This window comes from Aethalodelphis obliquidens, unplaced genomic scaffold (genome assembly GCF_003676395.1).
Source record: "Aethalodelphis obliquidens isolate GAN/ISIS:26980383/991018 unplaced genomic scaffold, ASM367639v1 scaffold13, whole genome shotgun sequence".
In the NCBI taxonomy this organism is placed as follows: domain Eukaryota; kingdom Metazoa; phylum Chordata; class Mammalia; order Artiodactyla; family Delphinidae; genus Aethalodelphis; species Aethalodelphis obliquidens.
This window is the reverse complement of record NW_020837957.1, coordinates 15,626,435-15,652,363: the sequence shown is the minus strand read 5'-3', so window position 1 is coordinate 15,652,363 and position 25,929 is coordinate 15,626,435. Positions and strand designations below refer to the sequence as shown.

Below are 25,929 nucleotides of genomic sequence, written 5' to 3'. Positions count from 1 at the left end.
TTTGATATATATGAAAAATTAAAGCATGAGACTAAAAGTGCTGTAAGAGAAATTTTCTCATTCTTTCTGGTGAGATCTGACATCAGCATATAGATGGCTTCATCAATTATTGAGAAAAAGACTAAGAAAAAAAATGACTGATTGGGATGCTTTATTCTGAAGTCTGAATTTGAAGCCCTTGGGTTGAATGTACCTGTAGGTCTAAATCTTTCAGAATTAGCTCTCGCTCTCTCACCAGCCCACCTATTTAAATTTCTAGTTTAAAAAACTAAGGCACTTAAAAATTTTTAATGCACTCTGTCAAACATGTGTGCCAAACTTTGAAGTAACTGCATGTATCAATGAAGTGAAGAAACAAATCTCTGTATAGATAAACATCCCTTAAGATGAAGCAAGTGAACTGATTTTAAGCTTCCAGGACTTTGAATGATTTTTTTTCCACAGCTATTTTCATTCTCTTCTGTAATCTGAAGTACAGCAATGAATTTCAGAGTTCTTATGTTTGCCATGTAATGTCCTTGTCCTGTTTATTCCTAGAAAAGTATTATGGGCTCCTGGTTGACAAACTACAACTATATTTTAAAAATTGAGACAAAAGTCATAATGAGTGACTCTGTTGATTCACAAGTCATTAATTAGCCCCTGTGCTTTTTTGTGACACTAATGTTAGAGATAAGTAATAAGGGAACCACAGCTTATAAAATCAGCACACATAGGTAAGCACTAATGAGCAAAAGTGTGAATCATTTTAAAGGCAACATTTTGCTAATTAAGGTTAATATTAATGATTTACATTATATTTTAAAGACTTACTGAAGTATTCAAGTCTTTTATTGTTGCTGTAGCCATTGCTTGTAAACACAGTGTTAATAGTATCTTCCCAACTATTTAACCTAAAATACAGATATTTCTGTATCAGTCCTCGAAGTCATTACTTCTGGAATAATTGCAAACTATTTCTTATTATTAGAAATACTTTTTAATTCTACATAATCTTGTTCTGAGCTTTTGTTTTTATCTCATCTCAGACTGTTCATGATTACTTCATAAAACATTTCCTCCCAAAAGATACTTTTCTGTACCATGTAAAATGCATAGAGTTTCAATTTAACTTCCACCTCTAAGTAAAGTCATGTGCTTTTAGGTGATGCTAATTCTTTGTTTAAGTTGTTTTTGTTTTTTTTACTCTATTAGAAAAAGAACTTTAAGTAGCTTATATATTTATGGATAAAGAGAGAATGCAGGCAGTGTAAAAAGAGTAAATTTAGTTTTTTCCAGTTATCCCAAATTTGCTTAATATTATAATATGACCTTGGATTTGACTCTGAGTTTGGTTAAGGAAAAAATTATTCTGACACTTGTTAAAATGGTAAGGAAGACTTTATTCCAGACTATTGTGAGACGTGTCAAAACTATCAAAATAGGGGAGATTGAGCTCAACTCTGAATACAATAAGGGCAACTGGCAATTTACAATCAAGGAACAGATTATGTGTGAGGGAGTGGGTGGGGATGGCAGATGAAAAACTACTAAAAGGAGACATCAAGTGTAGGGAGAATTCTTTTTTTTTTTTTTTTTTTGCGGTACGCGGACCCCTCACTGTTGCGGCCCCTCCCGCTGCAGAGCAGCAGGCTCCTGACGCGCAGGCCCGGCAGCCACGGCCCACAGGGGCAGCCGCTCCGCGGCACGCGGGATCCTCCCGGACCGGGGCACGAACCCACATCCCCTGCACCGGCAGGCGGACTCTCAACCACTGCGCCACCAGGGAAGCCCAAGTGTAGGGAGAATTCTTGCTAAACTTATTTTAAGTGCTTTCTTACTGAATGGCAGGCCAGGGTGATCAGATATCAAGGATGCGAGATGAGGAATTTGAAAGTGATCACATATCAAGAGTGGGAAAAATCCTCTCTAACCTGATTCAGCAGGATTCTTGGGCACTGCAAGGATGTCACTGAAGCTCAGGGTCAAGGCCTAGATGAGAAGAGAGCTCAGAGGAACTTGACTGCGATTTAATTAAGGAAAGTCTTTGTCAGTTTCCTACTGACTAAGGCAAGGGAAGAACATGTTGACATACAGAATTTTCATTGTCCAAAACAGTAAAGAGTACGATCATGCTCTGCATTTCCGTAGAATTGAATTCGGGTCTGATTTTATCATTTGGGTTTCAGTTTTTCACAAAGGTACACTGGGAGGCAGTAGGTAGATAAAGAGCATTTAAACAGAGGTGGTGAGGGAATGAGCTAAGGGGATATCTAAAGGTCCAGCAAGGACAATGGCCTGAAGTCATGCTTTGTGTGCTGGAGGAAGAACAGAGAATCCAATGTGAGTGGAGTGAGGTGATCAAAGCACAGAGAAGTAGGACTTGAGGGAAGAAGTATGTCATTTCAGACCTTAGAATTTATTGTGAGATCCTCAGGTTTAACTCTGAGATGGGAAGCCATTAGAGGGTTCCGACTAGAGAAGTGGTCTGCCTTACATTTTAAAAGGCTCAATCTTACTGCTGTAATGAGAAAAGATTGTAGGAAGGCAAGGATGCAAGCAGAGAGACCAATTAGGAGGCTTTTGCAATAACCCAGAAGAGGCATGATGGTGGCCTCTTCCAGGATAAGAGCTGTGAAGACGGTAAATGGTGGTCATATTCCGAATATGTTTTGAAGGTAGAGATGAAAGGTTTGCTGATGAATAAACTTGATCTGCTAGAAAATGAGATAACTTTTTTTTTCGTGAGGTGGGATATGTTACAACAAAACTAGGTTCTTTAGGAGAAGAATAGCAGTTTAACTTTTGACATTTTAATTCATGATGCCCATTAGATTTCCAAGCAGAAAAGTTAGATGGGGCCTAAGGATATTATTTGGAGCCACTGAGTCTGAGTCAGTGAGTATATATAGACAGGTCCAGCAACTGAGACCCAGACAAATCACTTATTTTCTTTGTGTTTCACTCCTTTGGCTCTACTGGTCACTCAAGACTGGCTTAGAAATCATACATTAGGGTATCATCACCTGTGTCCTTCTACTCTACTCTGCAAACAACTGCATGGCCCTTCCTAAGTAATGTTGTACTTGCCTGTTGACTGGCCATCTCCTCCACTGTACTGTAAGTTCCTTGAGGAAAAGGACTATAGTGCATAAGTGATTCTTGAGTGAAAGAATAAATTTAAAAACCTTTGCATTTGGGCTTCCCTGGTGGCGCAGTGGTTGAGAGTCCGCCTGCCGATGCAGGGTACACGGGTTCGTACCCCGGTCTGGGAAGATCCCACATCCCACGGAGCGGCTGGGCCCGTGAGCCATGGCCGCTGAGCCTGCGCGTCCGGAGCCTGTGCTCCGCATTGGGAGAGGCCACAACAGTGAGAGGCCCGCGTACAGCAAAAAAAAAAAAACAAAAACAAAAAAAAACCTTTGCATTTAAGATAAAATCTAAGAACTCTTCATCTTTTGTCTACCTTGTCTCCAGCTACCCTTCCCTATGTTTACTACACTTCAGCCACCACTGCTGGTAATTCCTTAAAGGCATACCATATTCTTAAGCCTCATGGCTTTTTTCTATGCCATTTTGCTTCATAGAATGCTTTTCTCCCTCATTTTTGATCTGCTAATGCATTATCAGTCGTCACGTCTGGTTTAAAATGCTAAATCTTAAGAGACATACTTCCCAAACCTTCATTCTAGTCCACCTTCATTTTGTGTCTCCTAACAGTCTAAATTTATGACTTAGTAGCATTTTTCACAGTTTGTAGAATTGTAAGCATTTGTATGATTTTTTTTTACTATCTATTTTCTTAATAAGTTTATGAGAACAAAGGGCAGTGTCTGTTTTGTTCATTAAGATGTACCCAGACGTCACCAATATACCAGACACTTAGTTGACCCTTTATAAAATGTTTTGAATATATGCAAATAAAAAGCTCCGTATATTTTTATTATTGTCATTGATAATACAATCAATGTATTTGTGATTGTTTTCATTGCATAAAACCATAACACCTTTTGATTAAAATGCTTTAATCTGTTTTATCTTACAATTGCAAAAATATAAGTTTATGGACTAAGAATTTCTCTTGTTTGTCTAGCAGCACCTGGATTTTATAAGTATGCAAACATTTTCGCTTCTATGTAGAAAACAAGTACTTTCCACAGCTAGATCACCCATAAAGAATGTTCCATTTTTACTCTTCACTATTTTAGCATATGACGTAAAAGCATATCCAAAATGTATATGTATTTCTGAGAAACCATAACAATATAAGCAACGATTTTTCAAATTTGTTTTATCAATAACAGAAGTTTAAGAAGCTTTATTTAATAAATATTATAAATTTAAATCACTAACTTAGGAAATTTATGCATTAGTGAACAATTATTTTAACACTTAAAGTTATTTTATCTTATAACTCTTCTGTTGAGTTAACAAGTTCAATATAAACACCTCATAAAACTTCTTTGAAAATTTTCAAACCAATAATATTTTGGGTATATTATTTATACTAACCAAATTTTAATACTTTTTATTATTTTAAAAAACATATATATGTTTATAAAATTAAATACAAGTGTTGTTGCCAAATTTATTTAAAGAAGTTATAGCTATAGAAGCCTAGAAAATGCTATGCATCTCTCTTTCATAAGTAGCAGAGACTATTTATAAAACTAAATATTATTAAATTGTCATTTCAGTTAGTTATTTGAGCATACAATAGGGCGAAACTTGTCAACTAAATCAATTTAAATATATTTTATCTCCCCTCTGCAATTGCTGAAGTCTTTCTTTGTATGGAAACCTTACTGTAATTAGAATTAATTAATTGTATAATTGAAGTAATAAACATTTGGAAGCAGGAAGAAGGGACTAGATCCATATTCCTCTAAGAGTTTCTCTCAAGGACCTCTCCATGGAGATATGACAACATGAAATTATCTGATCCATTATTTTATATTGCTTTTTATAACAGTAACTAGTAAATTTCATTTTTAGAAGCTATATAAAGTCCTTAGAATATGGAAGAAAAAACAGAATTTTTCTATTAATCTCTGAAATCCTAGTATAAGAATTAGCTGAAAATTAAAATATTGCACTTTGCTACTGTTGTTACAAAATGACTTTTGAAAAATTTGTTTGGATTAATAAAATATATTCAATAAAGGATTAACCTACAAATTATTTCTATAATTTTAATATTTTTAATTATTAGTATGCTTATGTTAAAATAGATATACATTTAAAATATACCCCTCAATTAATCCTCTGACACTGCACATATGACTTACAAGTCTCCAAAAGTATAAGAAAAGGAAAGAAAAGAAGAGTAAGTTTTTCATAATGCAGTCATTTTAGAAGGGGTAAAAATTCTGTGCATTCTATATAACGATATTGTGGAATATATATAATAGAATATAAATGTTTATCAAAATGCATATGCCTTTAAACATATATTTCACTGATTAATATTTTGAAAGTTTATGAGATTAAATTTAGGGAAAGGAAATCTCAACATAATATTAGGAGAGATAGCTAGATGAACCATACAAAAGAAAGTGCATTCAAACATTTTCTAACAGTAGAAATTAAGGGTGTTTTGTTTTCAAATTTCCTTTCAATTTCTCTTTTCCAGTTTAAATTTTCAAAGGATTGACAGAAGTATCGCTAAAACTTCTTTTCAAAGGAGCAGCACACAATTTCATGAACAAAAATTTGATTTCTCAAGTGTTCATAAAGTTTTTTAAACCAAAATTTATCTTAATATGTATATTAACCATATTGTTGGCAGAAGATGATAATTCATCAATCTGTAGAAGTGATTATAACATCTGAAGAAGTTCTTGAACAGGTGCTTAATACAATCTGGCAAATTGTACTAACTGTGATTTGTACTGACAATTTTCAGTGATATTGTAAAGATCAACCACATATTTGTTTGCATATGTCTACCGGAGGGTTTGTACTTCTTAATATGCATAAAAGTGCCATGATTTACTGGTTTCTATTTATTTGATATCTTTGCTATTTGTTTATTTCCTTTATATGTATCTAGTTTACTATGAAAATTATCTCTTTGTTGAAATTAATTTATATTCTCAGGTTAATCTCTTGGCATTTGGAGTTATCATATACAAAGTTTTTCGTCACACTGCAGGGTTGAAACCAGAAGTTAGTTGCTGTGAGAACATAAGGTAAGTATTTCTTCAACTGTATTTTCTTTAGTGATTAAAACCTTTAGTAACTTAAAGCAGAAATAATTTTTGGAAGGAAAATTTTTAAATGATTTTTCACACTTTCCCCCATCATATTTAAAATACTAAATAGTATTGCTAAATAGTATTTAATATGTTTAATAAGCCTATAATCACCACAGATTAAATGGTAAGTAAAGCAATCTTTTTGAACATATTCCCCTTTGAAAGAAAAGATGATGACTGCATTTTAAGACAAAAGTTGTCCTTAGTGATCTGCTTTTGCAAAGCACTTCTCAGCGCTTAGTAACTGTGTTTCTTCCTTGTGATTTCTAGTTTGCATTCCGCCATGATTTTTCCTCAGCTCCCTCCCTTTAAAACTGATGTATTGAGACCTTGAAAATGGTTTATTCAGGAAAAACTGAAGTGTACTGTAGGGAACATTAGAAACAACTGACGTTTGGGTCTCTTGGGAACACTCCTGTAGTTTCAATATCTTGCACAAGATTTATAGTTAGGATTTAGCAAATGTTTGATTGATTACTTTCTTTTACTCCTCACCATTCATAGTTACATGTAGTTTGCTGGCTTTAATAAAGTTGAGAATGACTCATTTTCTGTGGTACACTGCAAAAACATCTTCTGCAGTAAAGAATGATTGCACTGAGAATGAATGAGAAAATAAGTATTAGTTGCCTCATTTTCAAGGCAGGGTCCTCAGTGAGCAGGATTGAATATTATTTTACCAAAACTCACAGGCAATAAGTTGAAAATGTGTAAAAGTGAGTATGTGCCTGTATTTTTTAAGAAATAAGCATTCTAACATGAATTTACTTTGAGGTAACTGTATTGCAAAAGCAAAAAAAAAAAAAAACTTGTTTTATATTTTACATGTTCTCTACTAAGCCTGAAAGGAAAGCAGAAGTATCCTTTGATGTCCTGCCCATGTGCTGACCTAAATCCACATGGTATACTCTTCAAGGTTTCTTAGGGAGAATACTTCCTAACAGCTATCTGTCTTACCTTTGGGAGTTCCTGCAACATTAGATTTGAGATCAAAGCATACACACAGGGCTTCCCTGGTGGTGCAGTGGTTGAGAGTCCGCCTGCCGATGCAGGAGACACGGGTTCGTGCCCCGGTCTGGGAAGATACCACATGCCGCGGAGCGGCTGGGCCCGTGAGCCATGGCCGCTGAGCCTGCACGTCCAGAGCCTGTGCTCTGCAACGGAATAGGCCACAACAGTGAGAGGCCCGCGTACCGCAAAAAAAAAAAAAAGCATACACACAGATGAAAATATTTTAGGATTAAGGAAATTCCTTGAAAAATAGCAGATTTTAAAAATGCTGCCTTGAATTTGGAAGCACATCCCAGCCACAGTACGCTAGTATACCCTAGCCTGTCCCATGCAGCTATAGCATAATTTGTCAGTTTCAAAATTATTGGTCTTTACTGAAGATTTATTGGTTATTCAAAAACTGACTTCCCACATAATTTGAGGAATTTGAGGATACGTTAAGTATGCATAGCTTTGTTAGCTGGAACATTGCAAATTTGTTCTAGGTCTTGTGCCAGAGGAGCCCTTGCTCTCCTGTTCCTCCTTGGCACCACCTGGATCTTTGGAGTGCTCCATGTTGTACACGCATCGGTGGTGACAGCTTACCTCTTCACCGTCAGCAATGCCTTCCAGGGGATGTTCATCTTCTTATTCCTGTGTGTTTTATCTAGAAAGGTAAGCAATTTGTTATTTTTGTCAACCTTATAGCATATTTATGTAGCATCAGTTACCAAATTGATAAAAATTCTCATTCTCATAGATTCATGACTTGTGCCTTTATTGCCTAAGTGCAGTACATTTTAGTGTCAAAATAATCAGAATGCTTAGCTGTTCATAGGGAAATGTGCTTTTAAAAAACTTGCTAGTAGGAGTATAAATACAGCTTACATTCACTTGAGCGTATTCTGACAGATAATCAGAAAGCAACGATAATTTAGAAAACTAAATATAACAATTTGTTGTGATTTGAAAATAATTTGATGTCATTGTTACAGTTATGTTTCGCGTTTCTTACTTTCTTCTTTTTCTTTTTTTTTAGATCCAAGAAGAATATTATAGATTGTTCAAAAATGTCCCTTGTTGTTTCGGATGTTTGAGGTAAACAGAGAGAACTCTGGATCATTATTGCTACACAGAAATAAAGAAGCCAAGCTGTGGATGGCCAGTGTATAAAAATGACTCAAACAAATTGTCCAATTGTTAATACTAATCAAATATTTTAAGTCCATTTTTCTGTTTACTGTGTAAGAAATGTAGATAATACGAGATAAAATTATGTACCATATAGCTATAGTAAGCTTTCTACGTGACTTAGTTAGCTATGTCAAAAATAGTATTGCAGATATTTGGAAAGTAATTGGTTTCTCAGAGTGATATCACTGCACCCAAGGAAAGATTTTCTTTCTAACACAAAAAATATATGAATGTCCTGAAGGAAACCACTGGCTTGATATTTTCTTGATTCATGTTGCCTTTGAAACTAGTCCCCTATCACCTTGGTAATGAGCTCCGTTACAGAAAGTGGAACATAAGAGAATGAAGAGGTAGAATATAAAACAGTAAAAAGGGAATGACGGTTGTAACAATGAGAAATATTTTGAACAAGCTCGTTGTTTTGTAACCTAGATGGGAAATTAGAGATAAAACAAACAATTGAATAAACACATCTTACCATTCTGTGAATTGTTCTGAACTTAAATTTCTACCAAAACAACTTAGACCTGTATTTGTTATATCCATTTTCTATTCTAATAGTCTATAAAAACACAAAACTTCACAAAAAAAAAAAAACTAAACATTTCTGTTCTGTTTTTAGGTTAACATCAGAATGAGGTATATGCTCTTTCTATACTTATTTCACAGATTGTGATTTCAAATGCTTATTCAGTAGTACATAAATGTGTCAAAATATAATATTGTTCATGCCTGTAAATGTAAAAATTGTGTATATAAACCTGAAGTACTCTGTTCCATAACCTTTCAGTGTAGTGAAAAATATTGTATCTCATTAGACTAGCATATTTGAGTTCTTTATTTCTTTTTAATTTTAGAAATATTGTAGTTCACATCACAATATTCTCTTTCAATTTACTATTTTTAAAAGGGCATTGTAAATATGAAAGTATTCATAAAGTTAATTACTATTTTTTTCTGTTCAGAAAAGTACACATTTAAAAATGTTATTTATAACAAAGAAATCACTGGGAACTGTATAAACTTTCACACTGGAACTATTTTCTGACAGTTTTCCTCTATTAAGGCATATCTGCTAAAATGTAAGGCTTCTATCTATCTTCAAGTTTTCTCATTAAAATGTAGAAGCAGTGATTTTACTTCAAAAAATATGTAATTGTTCTACACCTACCTGTAAAAGTGTGCCAATACACTAAATGTTGTGATTTGAACTTAATTTCTCCAGCTGTTCAAGTGAAGTCTGTCACATCTTACACTAACAAATAAAATGATATCTGAATGAATCTTTCTACTGCTTGACTGAGGCATTTCTCTAGAAAGATGAGCTGCCTGCCAATGTCTTAAACATTTTTAGAGTATTTGTGATAACTTTTTATTTGATCTTTTGATCTCTTATATGACCTATTATTATAATTATCATTATAGGACAGTGCTATTGGAATAAGATACTAAAAAAGTAATCTGTTCAATCAATGTATACAAATTATGTGTGGTGGGCAGAATAATGGTCTTCCCAAAATGCCCACACCCTAATCTTCAGAACACATGAATATGTTAGGTTACGTGGAGAGGAGAATTAACCAGCTAACAGCTAGTCCTCTAACTTTAACGTGAGGAAATTATCCTGGATTTTTCAGGTTGGTCCCATGTAATCACAAGTTTCCTTATAAACAAAAGATGGAGGCAGAAGAGGGAGCCTGTTAAAGCAGTGCCGTACAAGGCATACTCAACCACACATTGCTGGCTTTGAAGATGGAAACAGTCCACAAGCCAAAGAACATGGGCAGCTCCTGTAATCTGAGAAAGGCAAGGAAATGGATTCTCCCTCAGAGCTCCTAAAAGGAAGTCAGCCCTGCTGTACTTTTGTTTTAGCCCAGGGAGACCCAGTTTGGACTTCTAACATCTAAAACTGTAAAACAATAAATGTATATTGCTTTAACCACCAAGTTTGTTGATAATTTGTCACAAGATTATTGATATTTTTTTTTGATAATTTGTTACAGCAACTATAGGAACTAATACTATGGAAATATATACATAATAACATCTTTAGATATAAGCAAATATTCATATCAGTAGGGAAAACCTTAAAATCCTGAATCTTGTTTTCACTAACCCTCCCATAGACATCATTGGGTGAAACTTGTATTCTTTAGTATGAGATTTCAGACCTTTTCATAACTGCTCACTTATCTTTTTATTAGGTAAGGATCTCTCTTTTAAAAAAAAAAAAAAAACAGGTGTGTGCACACGTAAAAATATATATTTATTGCATAAATGCCTCATAGCACTTGCCCCCTGTTTTTATAATCAACAAGAGAAAGGGCTCAAAAAAGGTTTTCACTGGGCTCGGTTTAAAAAATACAAAAATGGGGCTTCCCTGGTGGCGCAGTGGTTGAGAGTCCGCCTGCCGATGCAGGGGACACGGGTTCGTGCCCCGGTCCGGGAAGATCCCACGTACTGCGGAGCAGCTGGGCCCGTGAGCCATGGCCGCTGAGCCTGCGTGTCCAGAGCCTGTGCTCCGCAACGGGAGAGGCCACAACAGTGAGAGGCCCGCATACCGCAAAAAAAAAAAAAAAAAAAAAAAAACCACAAAAACAAAAAGGAATATTACAATGACAGGAATGTGTTAAGATGCTGAACTGAAAGGTACATACAGCTGCTGGAAACACACTTCCAATGTGCGGCTCCCAAGCCCTCAGATGGAGGAGTGCAATGAAGCCATGTCCCCTGAGGCCCAGCAGCTCTTCCTCAGCAGGACCCAGTGTGACCCACTGCCTGAGGGCTCACCCCATCCCCAAGTGACACTGCCCCACGGTGTGGACATCACCCACGCCTTCAAATGCCCACACACCACACACTTAATTAACATGAAAAAATTTAAACCCACTCAAAGTCTGTGAGATAAAGAGATCCTACCCCCCTGGTTCTCACGTTTGCCCTATGAGTTTCTTCAGTTCTGCTAAACTGTTTATTTTTCCCAAGACTTTCTATGGTTTACCAAAGCCCCTATTTCTGGAGCTTCCTCCTTGTTATCATCATTACTCTGACAAACATCTGCTTATACCTAATGTATCTTTCTCTATGAAGCCTTTCTGGTTTCACACAAGGAATTAATCAGCTCTACTTTTGTGTCATCATTCCATCCAGTACTTACCTATTTTGACATTTATCACATTGTATTGCAATTATTTATCCGAGCTCAAGATATTCATTGTACCAAGTTATGTTCTTCCTTTAAGGCAGATACCTTTTCTTTTTTGCTCCGTGAATCAATGCCACTGCCTTCTTCTGTTTTGTGACCTTGTGGTTGAGGTGATAAGAGAGTCTGGACCCTCTGAACAGCCTGGCTTTTGCTCTTTTGCTTTAGATACTCCATACTGGAAGCATATTGGGTGAGCCAGCTTTCTCAGGTAAAGCCTTCCATGCTTATTTCTAACGTCATGCAGTTTAGGTGGAAGAGATGGCCCAGCAATCTCAAATTGATGAAGTAGAGCAGGGAGAGGAATTAGGCTACCGATGTAGCCTTGAGCTCGTAATATGGCTTCAACTCAGTTTTTCCAGGGAAGATCTTTGGGGATTTGTAAGGAACTTGCCAAAGAAGTAATAAAGTAGTGCTTTATTTTCCATTTGTCTGTTATTCCTCATGTACCATTTGATAGTGAGAGGAATAAATATTAGGATTTTAAATTCAGTCTCCTCAACCTCTAAAATGTATTACAAATTCATTAATAAATATTAATTTGCAAACTCTTCTTCATGAGCAGCTGGGGTTGGGAGAAGGGTTATCGTATTTCAAGGGATTCAATCAAAGAACTTAATACTTTAAGGTGCGTCTCAAACAATGAGATGAATGGACACCAAAGAAGTGTAAGATAAATTCCCTTACTGTGTATAAACTTGTTATTAACTGGAGACACTATAATCCCCTAATTAAAAAATCTGTTAGTTGATTGATTACACTGTGGTTAGAAAAAATATATTTGCACACAATATAGCAATTAAAAAACGTACGAGAAAGTCTCTAAGCAGATACTCCACAATCCTCATGCTAGGCATAACCAACAGTCTATACATACTCATTTGATGATGGCATCATTTCTTCAGTCCTTTTTAATTTAATGCCCCCCAATTAAATGATAGCCCTGCATTTCTTAATTTTCCATATATTTAAAGTTATTGCACCCATCTTCAATTACTTACAAAATATGAGCCTTTTCTATGTGTCAAGATTATCCTCTAATTTTTCCAACATGAAATCTTTGAGGAGTATGTGAATTATTGATTCAGTATGGATCAGAAAGAGTACCTATTGTTCAGATTTTTCTGCTACCTAGAACGTCTTCTCCCGTGCAAATTCTGCCCATGATTCAAGACCCCTAGTATGAAGCCTCTCAGATCAATTTGGTGCATATTAATTTCCCCAGTCACTACAACTATAGCACTTACAAAGTGTACGAAATAACATAACACTTAATAGGGGTTGTTAAGTCATCATGCTTAAAACTTAAAACTTTTAGGTTTTAGACTACAGATATGAGAGAAATAACTGGAAGATGGCATTTAAAGGGAAAAAAAGACTTCTTCCTGAAATTTGATATAGATTTCAATTGTTAAACTGTGTGATCTCATTTAATTCTTACAGTAATATATGCAATTTTATCCTCATTTTTTAATGTGAAAAGTGCTCAGTGTCATACAGCTAGGAAATTGAACAATCAGTGTTTAAACTGAAAGTCATAGCTGCTTCTGCTCCCCGCATGGAAACTCTGAGGAACTTGCTCAGACTCTCTCAGATAGGAAGTTAAAGGGACTGGTTTCATACCCAAGCTTTCTGCCTCTCAGTCTAGAGCATATTCCACTGTTCCGTAGCTATAAACTCATATCATATAAGGATAATATTCCTGTTTACAATTATGTTCTTTTGGGTATAGAGGAAGTGTGACATTCTTTTTTAACATGTCTTTTCTACATTGCATATGCAATTTGAAATGTGTATTTCATATGTTTTAAGGTGAAGTATTTTTCTTCTTTTCTCTTTGCTTTGCTGCCCTTTCTCTGCCATTTATTCCTATCCCCATGCGCACTTACACCCCCAACCAGGCAATTTATTTTAACTAGCTGTTATATATTCTTCCATTTTTTTCTTCCTGTTCATATCATCATATTCAAATGATTAGTATTAGATCACATTTTAAAAGCATCTCTATTATCACGTGGAAAGCTAATGGGTACATTTCATTCATTCCTTTTAAGTGACTGAATAATATTCCATACTAAGGATGGACCATAAATTGCACAGCTGGTATGCAATAATACATTAGAAGACGTCAGTATCTTTCAGGAGTAATGTTCTCCATGCTATGTGGCTTGGTTTTGTTGTTTAAAACACCCAATGCCAATAGTTATTTTTTTTTCTTATGATGGATGTGGACCCATGTTGATAAGCTAAAGCACTATAAACCTTTCATTGATATAGAAGTTGCTTGTTATTTCTTGTAACTATTCAGTGAAAATCATGCCATGGATTTGAGATCCACAAAGCTCCTTGAGCATTTTCATTTAAGTGAAAAGGATTTGAATTACTTACACTAGATAGAAGGCTTGAGCAAGCATTAAGATCAGTAGGCAATCTGAAAGTACAGAACAATTTACTCAGTATTTCATTCAGACGTTATACGTCATAGGTTTGTATGGTAGTTATGATTAATATAAAATGAGAGGGTTAGTTTAGCTGCAATGGATCTCTTCTGGTGTCAATGTACCACGATTCTAATTTCAACCCCCCACTTTGAGGCATTGTAAATAATAAAATCTATAAAGTATATTACAATTCTATACACTCAAAAGGGGAAAATTAATAGCTTTCTTGCAAAATTGTTCTTAAGAAATGTGGTTTCATTTCCTATTGGGTTGCCATTTGCCATATATCAGCATCCAAGGGCCAGGCTGCCCAACCTGAAAATGATTATTTTCTTTCTTTTCCTTAATGTATCGGAAGTGGATCTAAAAGAACCTCCAGTACGCAGGGGGGTTAATTATCCTGGAAGTCAGTTAAGTTTTGTAAGTTTTAGGTGTTATGAGCAGAGCCCTAAAAAAGACTCCACGCTACTGCTTCCTGCTGTGAAGAAAGAGCCTTATGCTGCCACCACTGCAAATATTGTTCAAATTACCCTAAAATTCCCCTGGTTTTCCATGCATCTGGCTCCTGGAGAGCGACACAGCTCCAGTGAGGTCATTTATTCTGTCACTTCAGCCCACTCGGCAATCATGACAACTATATCTTCCACTCAATCTGATGCAGGAGGCTTTTGTGCAAGACCTTCTATGACCCGAGTAAGGAAAGTAATTATTCAAAACAACATCACTTCTTGTTTCTCAAGTGCCACCCACTCCTTTGCAGAACTACCTAAATGCTCCCCAATTTGATCTTCCCACTCAGATCAATCTCTCCAATTCTCCTTAAGGAATGTGTAAATAAACAGCCACCTCTCACATCTTAGAACTTTACTTTCCGAAAGGCAACGCGGTGTGGCCGGTCTCTCTGCAGTCAGAGTGTCTGGGCTAGAATTCCTTTTCTACCTCTAGTGAGATATGGGATCTCAGCTTAGTTATGCCCTGTGACTCAGTTTCTCATCTAGGAAATGGGGATAACAACAGGACCTACTTCATCACGTTGTCGTGACAATTAAATCAACTAATATATGGAAGATAATTACTACAGTGCTTAGCACATAGCAATTGACATTGAAGGATTAGCTATGATTATTATAACCTGGGTGAACAGATATTGACTGTGCACCTACTAAGTGCCAGGGACTGTTATAGGTATGTGGTGGAATTCACTAATAAAAAGCAAATTAATAAAAAATAGACATACATTTCTTGTATAAAGTGAAGATTTCCACATTATTGATTTATCAGCAAGTTATTTCTGAAAGAGGTGAGGAAACAGTAAAAACAGAAATCAGTCACGATGAAGTCAAATTGTAGGTTCACTTTCCTGTCTACCACCTCCCAACTTACCTTTCCATCTCCACCCTGCCCCATTCAAAACCTGAAGTTCCACTCTAAAGCTGGTAGGATGTTAGAGAGAATTTCAAATGTTCAACATTGCTGACACGCCCTTTGGAGTACTGGTGCAGCCCAGGCCCCTGCACTGCTCTGGACATATAAAATCTCTGCCCCTGCAGGGCTAAATGCCCCACAATTTGATTAAACATTTGATTAAATGTTTTCCTGTACAAAGGTGCATTGATATATTTTTATTTAAGTATAAATACTATGAGCATTTATATGAACTTGAAAAATATAATCTCTTCTTTAAACAGTTACATATACGCGAAGATAATTTGACATTCTCAGCTTTCCATATATTCCTATAAAAGACCGAGAGATTCATTCTGGCATCATTTGGGTACTTCATCTTCTTTGTGCAGGACAATTTGCAGTCATTTCATTTGCTCTTGCCTAATGTAAAACTATAGAAACCATGCTCCTTTAAAACATAGTCTTGATTTCTTTAAAGGCAAAAGCAAATGAGCTATTTTAATACTTGAAAAAAAAATAAAAAGGAATCTTCAGTAGAAAGGAAGAAATATTCTTTAATAAATGCCTCATAGTCATATGTAAAATGCATTTGTTTTTACCTATTTTTATGCTATTTAAATTTTCTGCATTGTTTCCTGAACAATAAGATGTCTTTGTTATTATATAAAGGCAATTTCTAGTTTCCATATTTAGTAAACTAGATATTGCAAATTTTTGAGATAAATGAGCCAGGAATTCTATTAGTTACTAATATAAGAATTCAGACATTTTATTTTATATGTCACCGTCACCTTATACCTCATCATTCTGAAAAAGAATGCCTCAGAGGTCAGAAGCATAGTTCTTTATTCTTTTATGTGCTAAAGTATAAGACCTGTTTAGCATTGTGTGAATTTTTTTTTTCTCAAGTAGATTTGCATGCATAGCTTGGATAAGCTGAATAACTCTATACAACCAAACTTTTTTTTTTCTACTTGTTGGGACTCTTTCTCACCAAATCTCTATTTCTTTGAGACCAAGAGTATAATGCTGTTTCTTAGTATCCTTCTGTTTTCTTTTTAAATCTCAGAAAAGGTAAGTGGATTAATATATATTTTTGGACTTGGACATGATGTGATTTTATACATGAAGCATTATGTACATTCAACCTTTTTACAAAATAACTTTAAGGCACTTTACAAACATGGATAAAATATAAATTAGATATTTTAATGCAAAACACATACGAGAATTGAGTCAAAGGAGAAATAAGGGTACAGCCATAAAATGGAGTTAAAACATGAGTGCTTTATTCATTCAGGTTCTGTCCTGTTACCTGCTGCAGTGTAGCCACACCACTCCAAAACCTAGTGGCTTCGAAAAATAATTTATTATTGTTTCTCACATTGTTGTTGGTTGATTGAACGCAGTAGGGTAGCTCTCACGCAGGGTTTCTCGTGAAACTGCACTCAGATGTTCACTGGGGCTACAGCCATCTGAGATGGCCATCCACCACCACTTCACTGGGGCTGCCAGCCAAACACCATTCATGGTCTCTCCATGTCATTTGGGTTTCACACAGCATGGATTCTGGGTCTTTGTGATAGCATGTCCAAAGCAAACATTCCAAAAGACCCTGGTAGAGGCTGAAAGGCTTCTTACCATCTGGCCTCTGAAGGCATAATGTTTACTTCTACCAAAGCAGTCACAAATCCCGCCCAGATTTATGGGGTTGGAGAAATAGATCCACCTTTTAATGGAGTGACAAAGTCACATGCATAAAAGTATATGGAATTGGGAAATATTATTGAGGTCATTTTAGGAAAATATAATCTGCCATAAGTTTTATGCTCTTGCTAATGTCTATGTATCCTTTCATTAGACAAAGTAAAGAACTCAATAGGACTGTTCCTTGAAGTGTCCTTGAATACAGTCCAACGAAGTCACACCAAAGAACAATTCAGTGAAAACAATAAAAGCCATAAACGTCCCAAATTATATGATGCAGGTAACTATGTTTTGCTATTATATCTGAATCCAGAGGTAGCTTTAAAAATCCATGTCTATATCAGTATTTCCATACTGTATCCAAACACCAGTATTCTGATTAAAGTTAATAGGGCCTATTTGAAAAAATAAAATAATATAAGTATTCCATAAGTAAAAATTTTTGAGAAATCCTGCATAGTTTACCCATAACCACTGCCCAACTCTACCACTGACTGAGTCAGCCTGTCAATTCTTTTAGTATATAAAATATTCTAAGAATTACTGTTTTGATCTGCTCGGTGGTTTGTGACCACCTAGAGGGGTGGGATAGGGAGGGTGGGAGGGAGATGCAAGAGGGAGGAGATATGGGGATATATGTATATGTATAGCTGATTTACTTTGTTATAAAGTGGAAACTAACACAATTGTAAAGCAATTATACTCCAATAAAGATGTTAAAAAAAAAAGAATTACTGCTGTTTTAAAAAAACACACAAACAAAAATGTTGATGCTAGCTTAACGTAATTTTGCCATACCTTTTTAAACTCAGAACCCTTCTTTCTTTCCCTTGAGTACACTAACCAAGATCTGAGAGATCACACAGCACATAGATCGGGAAGTACTGATGTGATACAGTGCAGAGTTTCCACATCCTTCCACTGTCACTCATCCATAATTATTGACTCCATCAGTAGAGTTGGTCAGAAATATTGAGTAGCACTCTGTTTGACAATAAACTCTAAGTCAAGTACCTGTCAGTTGTGAAATGAAACTCCTTTGCATTCAATTAATTCAGGAATGTAGTTAATAATTTTTCTGTGAAAACAACAACAAAAGAGGACACAGTAGCTTTATTAAGTAGCAAACCAAGGGCACACCTCCCTCATACAACATAACAAATGATTGGGTGATGGAGAGCCCAGACAACTCCCGATCTGTGGCATAATGAGGGTAATTTAGTTAAAGTTCTCCCTGGCCAATATACAGGCAAATATCCACCTAAATGAACTTTATAAATACATTGATCTTAATATTAAATTTCAAGGTTATTAGTGTAAAATCCAAAGTCAGTGTGAAAATCTACTGTTTTTCTTTCATTCACTTGATAACTTTCAGAGCAGCTTCAAGTTTAGAACATACTTGCAAATATTTAGCTCTCAAAAAATACTATTATCCTAAAATTTAGATGAACATATTTTCATTTTGTAAAATGGCACATAAATTATTTTGTATTACAAGTATTATTCTATATTTAATCATTGTGTAACTAGTAAGAATGTAGCATTTTCTAAACAAATGTGAAGTCACTAATATATAGTAAGTGAATGCATAATCAAGTAATTTTTTATTGAAGTATAGTTGATTTACAATGGTGTGTTAATTTCTGCTGTACAGCAAAGTGATTCAGCTATACATATATATGCATTCTTTTCTTATATTCTTTTCCATTATGGTTTATCATAGGATAATGAATATAGTTCCCTGTGCTATACAGTAGGAACTTGTTGTTTATCCATATTCAAGTTTTTTTTTTTTTTTTTCCGCGGTACGCTGGCCTCTCACTGTTGTGGCCTCTCCCGTTGCGGAGCACAGGCTCCAGATGCGCAGGCCCAGCGGCCATGGCTCACGGGCCCAGCCGCTCCGCGGCATGTGGGATCTTGCCAGACCAGGGCACGAACCCGCATCCCCTGCATCGACAGGCGGACTCTCAACCACTGCACCACCAGGGAAGTCCCGCAAGTATTTTTAAGGTTATATAATGGTATCCAGTTCTGACTCTGCTCTAGGAAGTTGATACTATTTACAGAATAATATTTCTACATAGTGCTCTGACTAGAAAAAAAAGAAGACAAATATTTAATATCAGAAAAATTAGGAAGCAAGTTTACATATACAAGGAATCTATTTCAGAAGTTTGGTATATTTAGTGAGACCAAACCTAAACTACTTCCTATTTTCTCTTTCTGTGACAACCTGAGTCAAAAAGCTATGACCTAAAACATATTGTACACTAAGACTGTATTTCATCTCACCCAGATCTAGTTGTGGAACTTTTGCACAACAAAATGACAGATTCAAAAATAAAATGGTGCTACCCATGACATTAAAGAAATTTTGAGTCTCTGATTTACTATGACGGTGTACAAAAGAGAAAGGGAAATAATGAAGTTGTGTTTAAGGAAAAATGAATTTATGAATTAGTGAGGAAGTTAAAGACATTTTTAAAGGAAAGTAGTTTGCAGGGATGCCTTCCCTGAAGCTACACAAAACTGAAAATCATCTACTGAATCTGAAAACAGCATTCGATGATATCTTCTTGTCTACCCTTTTAATGGATGATTTGTATGCAACACTTCCAAGTGCAATGAGAGTATTACAGACTACTGAATCAGACATAATCACCCGATAGACCCAGCAGGGGAAGCTTGAGATAATAGGGAAAGTGTGAAAAATCCCATGTTCAAAAAGTATTTTTCTCTGAAACCACACAAGCAACACAGCCTGTGAACACTGAACACATCATTACGAAGCCTTAGCTGCAGCCTACACCTCTCATTTTTAAAGGGAAAATAACCACGACCAAGAATTAACCTGCTTCCTTTAGCACTCTGTCTCTAATAAGCTAAATCTCAAAGTGAGTGATAATTGCCTTTTGGTGGCACTACAGGCACTAATATGCTTGAAATGAAGACAGATATCTTGGTTTTAGTTAAATTCGTTTGCAAGAGGTGACACTCCAAAAGTATTGTATGCTAATGAAAACCAATAAGGAGACCTGTATACAGTAACCTGATCACTGAATAACAAACACACAAAGAAATAATACCAGTTTATAAGCGAGAAATGATAGCTAAATTTAAAGAATCGCCTCCCTTATTGAAAGAACACATCCATGGGGATTCCCAAAGTCATAATCCCAGTCTAATAATGAGAAAAACATAGTCACATCCCAAGTGAAAGACATTCTACAAAAACTCCTCAAAACTGTCAAAGGCATCAAAAACATGGAAAATCTGAGAACTTATCGTAGTCACTGGAGCTAAGGAGACCATAACTAAATATAGTGTGGTGCCCTCAATGGAATTCTAGAACAGAAAAAGGATATTAGATAAAAACTAAGGAAATCTGAATAAGTTAAAAACTTTACTTAATAATAATGCACCAGTGTTTGTTCATTGATTGTGACAAATGTACTAGGCTTGGGTATACAGGAACTCTGTACTAGCTTCACAATTTTTCTGTAAATCTAAAATTTTTCTTCTAAAATAGAAAATATTATTTTAAACATTTAATATTTTTTAAAAATTCACCTTGAAATATAATTCAATTCTCATGCCAGAAAGTGAAATTATATTGGCAAGTGGAAAAGATTTCTTTTGCATTCTTTATCTATAAGCTGCACCCACCATGCAATCTCTGTTTACTTTCAAATACACAGTGTTACTTGGTACTGATAAAGTTCTGCACCATCACTCAAATAACATGAAAACAGGAGATAACCTCAATGTTTGACCTGAAATAAAAGTGACCACATTAACACCTACCTAACAGCATATGTAATTGCCCTGGCTGACTAATAATCTCTTTCAGGTTTTGACCCTGACAACAAACACTAAATTAAAATGCTTGAGTACAGCAAGGGTGGCCTCTGGCTCTGGAGCATGGAATCAAAAAATGCTGGACATTTTCTAAGGTCAGAAAAAGGGTGAAGACCCAAGCTGATAGAATGAACAATCCAAAGAAGAAGGGCAAGGTGGTAGAACAACTTCTGAGGCAATAGGGTTTCAAAAGGGAAAAAAGGAAATTATAGTAGCTGCATTTGGGAGTCATGATACAAAATAGAGGCTTTATACAGGGTGCTTTAGTGTCACCTGCCCTCGTATTTGGAGGGCACCGTCAATGAGGAGGAATCTGAGCCAACTAGGACAACAGTTTTTATATCCCTTAGCTTTCAGAGTCTAAGCTTGAGACATGAATAGGAATTGTCTAAGTTAAAGTATCAGGTATAGCAATTTTGAGAACTGAAAGAATTAAGCCCTTAATAATTAAGTAATCCTATGTGAGAATGCCCCCATTAAACCCTAGGCAAAGAAGCCCCACACCAAGAGGACCATCAATAAAGGAAACTGTCTATAGAGGAAACTGACATACCATTGTCTCTGCCCCTCCTACAGAAACCCACTGAAATCTTTCTAACTTCCTTCCTTCAGTCTATTCAAATCTGTTTCTCTGATTCATCTCATTGACTTCTCATTTCTCACCTTGGACTTATCATGGTCTTACCTCCACACCCATTTCTGGCTCCTTGCCCTATAGTATCAGTCTATTCTGATCCAACATCCAGTTGTGTTCCCCAGTCTTCAGTCTGGGCTGAACCATTCCTCTTTGTAGCCCCACATAAAATCCAAGACACCAGCCCAGTATATATACCTCTCAGGGACTTTACCCTATAACATACTCCTTTGATATAGCTGAAACATTTTAATCTACTCTAGTTTCATCTCAAGAATTTTTATGTGTATATGGTTTGATAGTGTACAAAAACACTTCCACATATATGTATTCATCTGATTCTTCCACAGACTCAATGAAATAGTCAAATAACAGTTTCCCAATGTTAAAAGTAAATTCTAGGAATGTTACTTGCTCTAAATGCCATAGCTAGTGACTGGGATTTTGAGTACTAAACCAAAAGTACACACATCAGGTACAACACATTCTGTTAGTGTGGTTTACGACCTATGATTGACAAGACTAGAGTGAAAAATCTAAGATCACAAATATGCCAAATGAAAATAAAATTTTTCCAATGCTATTTTTGAAAACTACATCTCTATACTAACCACTAACACTTGAAAATCCATCAAAATAAGCCTCTTTTCTCAGCTGTCCCTCACTACAAACTATAGTCATGTTCTGGAATTATTTGGGGGATTAATCATTTATAGGAAGCAATTTATAATTATATATAATTATTATAATTTATAATTATAATTAACCCCTAACTATAATTGGTCACACAATTATTCTATTTACCTTCCACCATTTCTACATGCTCTTCATGTTTTCTACCAGACTCTCTACTACATCATGGGATTGTTACTCACTCTAAGTCATCTGAAACACAGCTATGATAACAAATTTACCATTTGGGGTATGTAACTTTCAAACAGAATATATTTTAACACCCTCCTATTATTCCTTATCTAAAGCTAAACTTAGCAGAACATTCAAGACCCCAATAAATTACCCAGCTTTGAAATTCATCTCTATTGCCTTGCATACATTTCAGTCATCAATTTCTTATTATCCCAAGTAGGTACTGATCACTAAACTCTCTATTCCTGGATTTTATCTTACATTTCTCTCCCTTAATTAATATCTTTCAGTGACTTTAAGATCTCAGAATCCACCTCTTTTAAAGAATGTACCTGATCGTCATTATACTATCAGTTAAATCCCTCTCTGATAGTATTATTTTCAGACTATGTTTTTCATCTGGAGTAATGGTGTTTCAGATGTCAGGGGGAAAATATGTTCTCTATCCTCTGCCAAAACCCATGCTGGGCACTGAGAGCATGGATTATGCTCTAGTTATTTATTGCTTCATAACAAACTAACCAAACTTAGTAGTATAAAACAACTGACGTGTGTTTGTTTGTTTGTTTGTTTGTTTGTTTTGTGCCACGTAAATTAGGGTCAGAAGTTCTACCAGGACACAGTGGTGTGGCTCATCTTTTCCCCTTTATGTCTAGGGTCTCCTCTGTGAGTGACACAAATGGCTGGGAGCTGAAACAACTGGCGCTATAAGATACACGTCCAAGACAGTTAATTTACTTGCATGGCTGGTGCCAGGGCTGGGATGACTCAAAGGCCAAGCTTAGCTAGGACTGCCGATCAGAACATCTACATGCAGCCAAGTCACTGTGGCTTCTGGGCTCTAAGATAGACCATCCCAAGCAGAAGCATTCCAGGAGACCATGGCAGAAACTGCAATACTGCTTTTAACCTGGCTTCAGAAGCCCTGCAGCATCACTTCTGCCATCTTCTGTTAGCTACAGTCCAGATTTGGGGGCAGAGGGAAGGAGTTAGACTCCACCTCTTGATCAGAAACTGGTAAGATCATATTGAAGAAAACACATGGGATAGAAGATTTGTTGCAGTCATCTTTGTAGGATACAGTCTTAAAAATGATCATAAGGCAAAAATAAATTTCGTTAGGATGGCGTTCTATGTCAAGATATGTGCTGCTTACCTCATTGTTTCCAATCTAGAAAACATAATCTCCACTATTAGGTCAAAATTGTAGTCATATGTTGAATGGCCAACATCACTTTCTTTCTGAGAATTCTCCCTTCAATACCTGTAATCTTGCAGTGCTATTACATGGGGTGCCCAGCACACCCTGGCCACTGAAGGTGAGGGAGTCAGGGAGGGAAAGGATATGACGAAAATCAAACTAATCATACAACCCAACTTTGCAAATCATTCACGGGAACTACATGCCTTGTTGGACCAATCAGTCTTTTCTGAAGACAAACATTAGAGAGAGAATATCTATGTCCTCTAGTTCTATTAAGCTGGAAACATGGAGAATTGGACCCACTAGAAGCCTCCTTAGCAACCACATGTGAAAAGCTCATGTGGAGTAGAAAAAATACAAACCGATACACAGCAAGAGGCAGAGTCACAGGGTGAAGATAAAGGCCTGATAACGTCATTAGAGCCCTAGGTTTTAATGTGCATGAATCTAGTTCCACCCTTGACTTCCAGGTTACCCAAGTTTTTACTCATGGTATTTAAATTGAGATTCCAGTACCTGTGCTGAAAAAGCCCTGCTGATTTGAGTAAAGTCCACCTACTCTGTCACATATGTATAAGAATACTTGAAAGAAAATCTCTAACAAGGAATAAAATTCAATCGAAAAACTTAATGTGAGAAGAAACATATAGAACAAAAGAAATTCTTATATAGATGACCAAGGCACAAATTAACAAAGCAACTTTGAGTACAACAACATGAATTACAATGTCAATTTGCTCACTTAGAAACTGGTAAGAAAAAGGAAATTTTTTTTCACGAGGAAAGCCAAAAGAAAATCTTTGTATTTTTTGAATCAATTAAACCTGGTTACTTTTTACTTACGCATGTCACAGATCTACGGTTCATTTTCTGTATACCTGGTAGAAATCTCACTCCATAGCATTTGGTGCTAGAAGAATCAATATTTGCTTTAGTGCCTTCATTATTAAATCTTTTTAATTGCTTGCTCTCAAATGATCAGTTGACTTTCATTACTAGTCAATGGTAGTTATAATATTGAACAATAAGTACACATTCCTTTATACTTCTATGTATGTTTTGCATTCACTCAGGATGTTCTGTAGAATAATTTCTCTTCTTTTTTTTAATTCTTCTTCATTCTAACCTGAGTCATCTTGCAACAAATGTTTAGTGAGGACATACCATATGCCAGCTGTGTTAAACACTGAAGATACAAAGTTGTGCAGGATAAATTCCTTACCATCCAGTCTAGAGGTGGGAATTATGCTGAATTTACTACTTCAGTAAAACTGAACTCCAGATCAAATCATGAATGTCCTTGTTTCCATGCTTCTATTTAAGCCATTTTCTCTGCCTTAAATGCCTTTTTCTCCCTATTTCGTGTCCATGAGCTAAGTCCTCTACTTCATTCAAAGAACTCTCTAGTTTCTGGACTTGAATCAGATCGAGATTTTTTTGTTTTTGAGGTTATGAAGAAAGATTTTAAAAATCCCCCTTTTTTTTTTTTTGCGGTACACGGGCCTCTCACTGTTGTGGCCTATCCCATTGCGGAGCACAGGCTCCGGACGCACAGGCTCAGCGGCCATGGCTCACGGGCCTAGCCGCTCCACGGCATGTGGGAATCTTCCCGGACCGGGGCACAAACCCATGTCTCCTGCATCGGCAGGTGGACTCAACCACTGCGCCACCAGGGAAGCCCAAAAAATCCCCTTTCTTTAGTTAAAAAGAACCACTCAATGATTAATTCATACAGAAAAGAAGTTTCCCGTTTACCAAATACGTGATATTTTCTGGGTAATATTGCTAATCATCACCCTTGTAGCAATCATTTAGGGAATTTCCTGTTTAATGATTGCTTATTCTGTTTCACATTGTCTTTACAACAATGAACACCAATTATGTGTATAGAACTGGGCTGGGCACTATGTCACAAAACACAGTGGTATGTGGCCCTACCACATAGGAGGACAGTGCTAGCCAATATGACACAAGGAAGCCAATTAGAGAGCAAAGTATTGTGTAAAAAACACACGAAATAAACAACCTGAATAATAAATCATAGATAATAGGACAGTACTTATAATGTTCAAAAAGATGACAAAAAGGGAGGATCAACATAGGACAAAATCCTTGAAGAGGCTGGATAAAGGTGATAGAACATGATTCTTATAGAATGAGTGAGCTGTAACTAAATGAGTAAGGTG

The 25,929-nt window shown here is 36.0% G+C and overlaps 1 protein-coding gene across 2 annotated transcripts in view; it reads left to right on the top strand.

Annotated features, from left to right (window-relative positions):
• The window catches only part of ADGRL4 (adhesion G protein-coupled receptor L4), a 121,943-nt gene extending 111,577 nt beyond the window's left edge, over positions 1-10,366 (top strand). For both annotated transcript variants that reach the window (XM_027114155.1, XM_027114154.1), the window contains 3 exons: positions 6,079-6,170; positions 7,733-7,901; positions 8,266-10,366. In XM_027114155.1, the coding sequence (XP_026969956.1) occupies positions 6,079-6,170; positions 7,733-7,901; positions 8,266-8,328 (324 nt within the window). In that variant the 3' untranslated portion in view covers positions 8,329-10,366. The remainder of the gene's footprint in view (positions 1-6,078; positions 6,171-7,732; positions 7,902-8,265) is intronic.
• Positions 10,367-25,929: the final 15,563 nt, after the last annotated feature.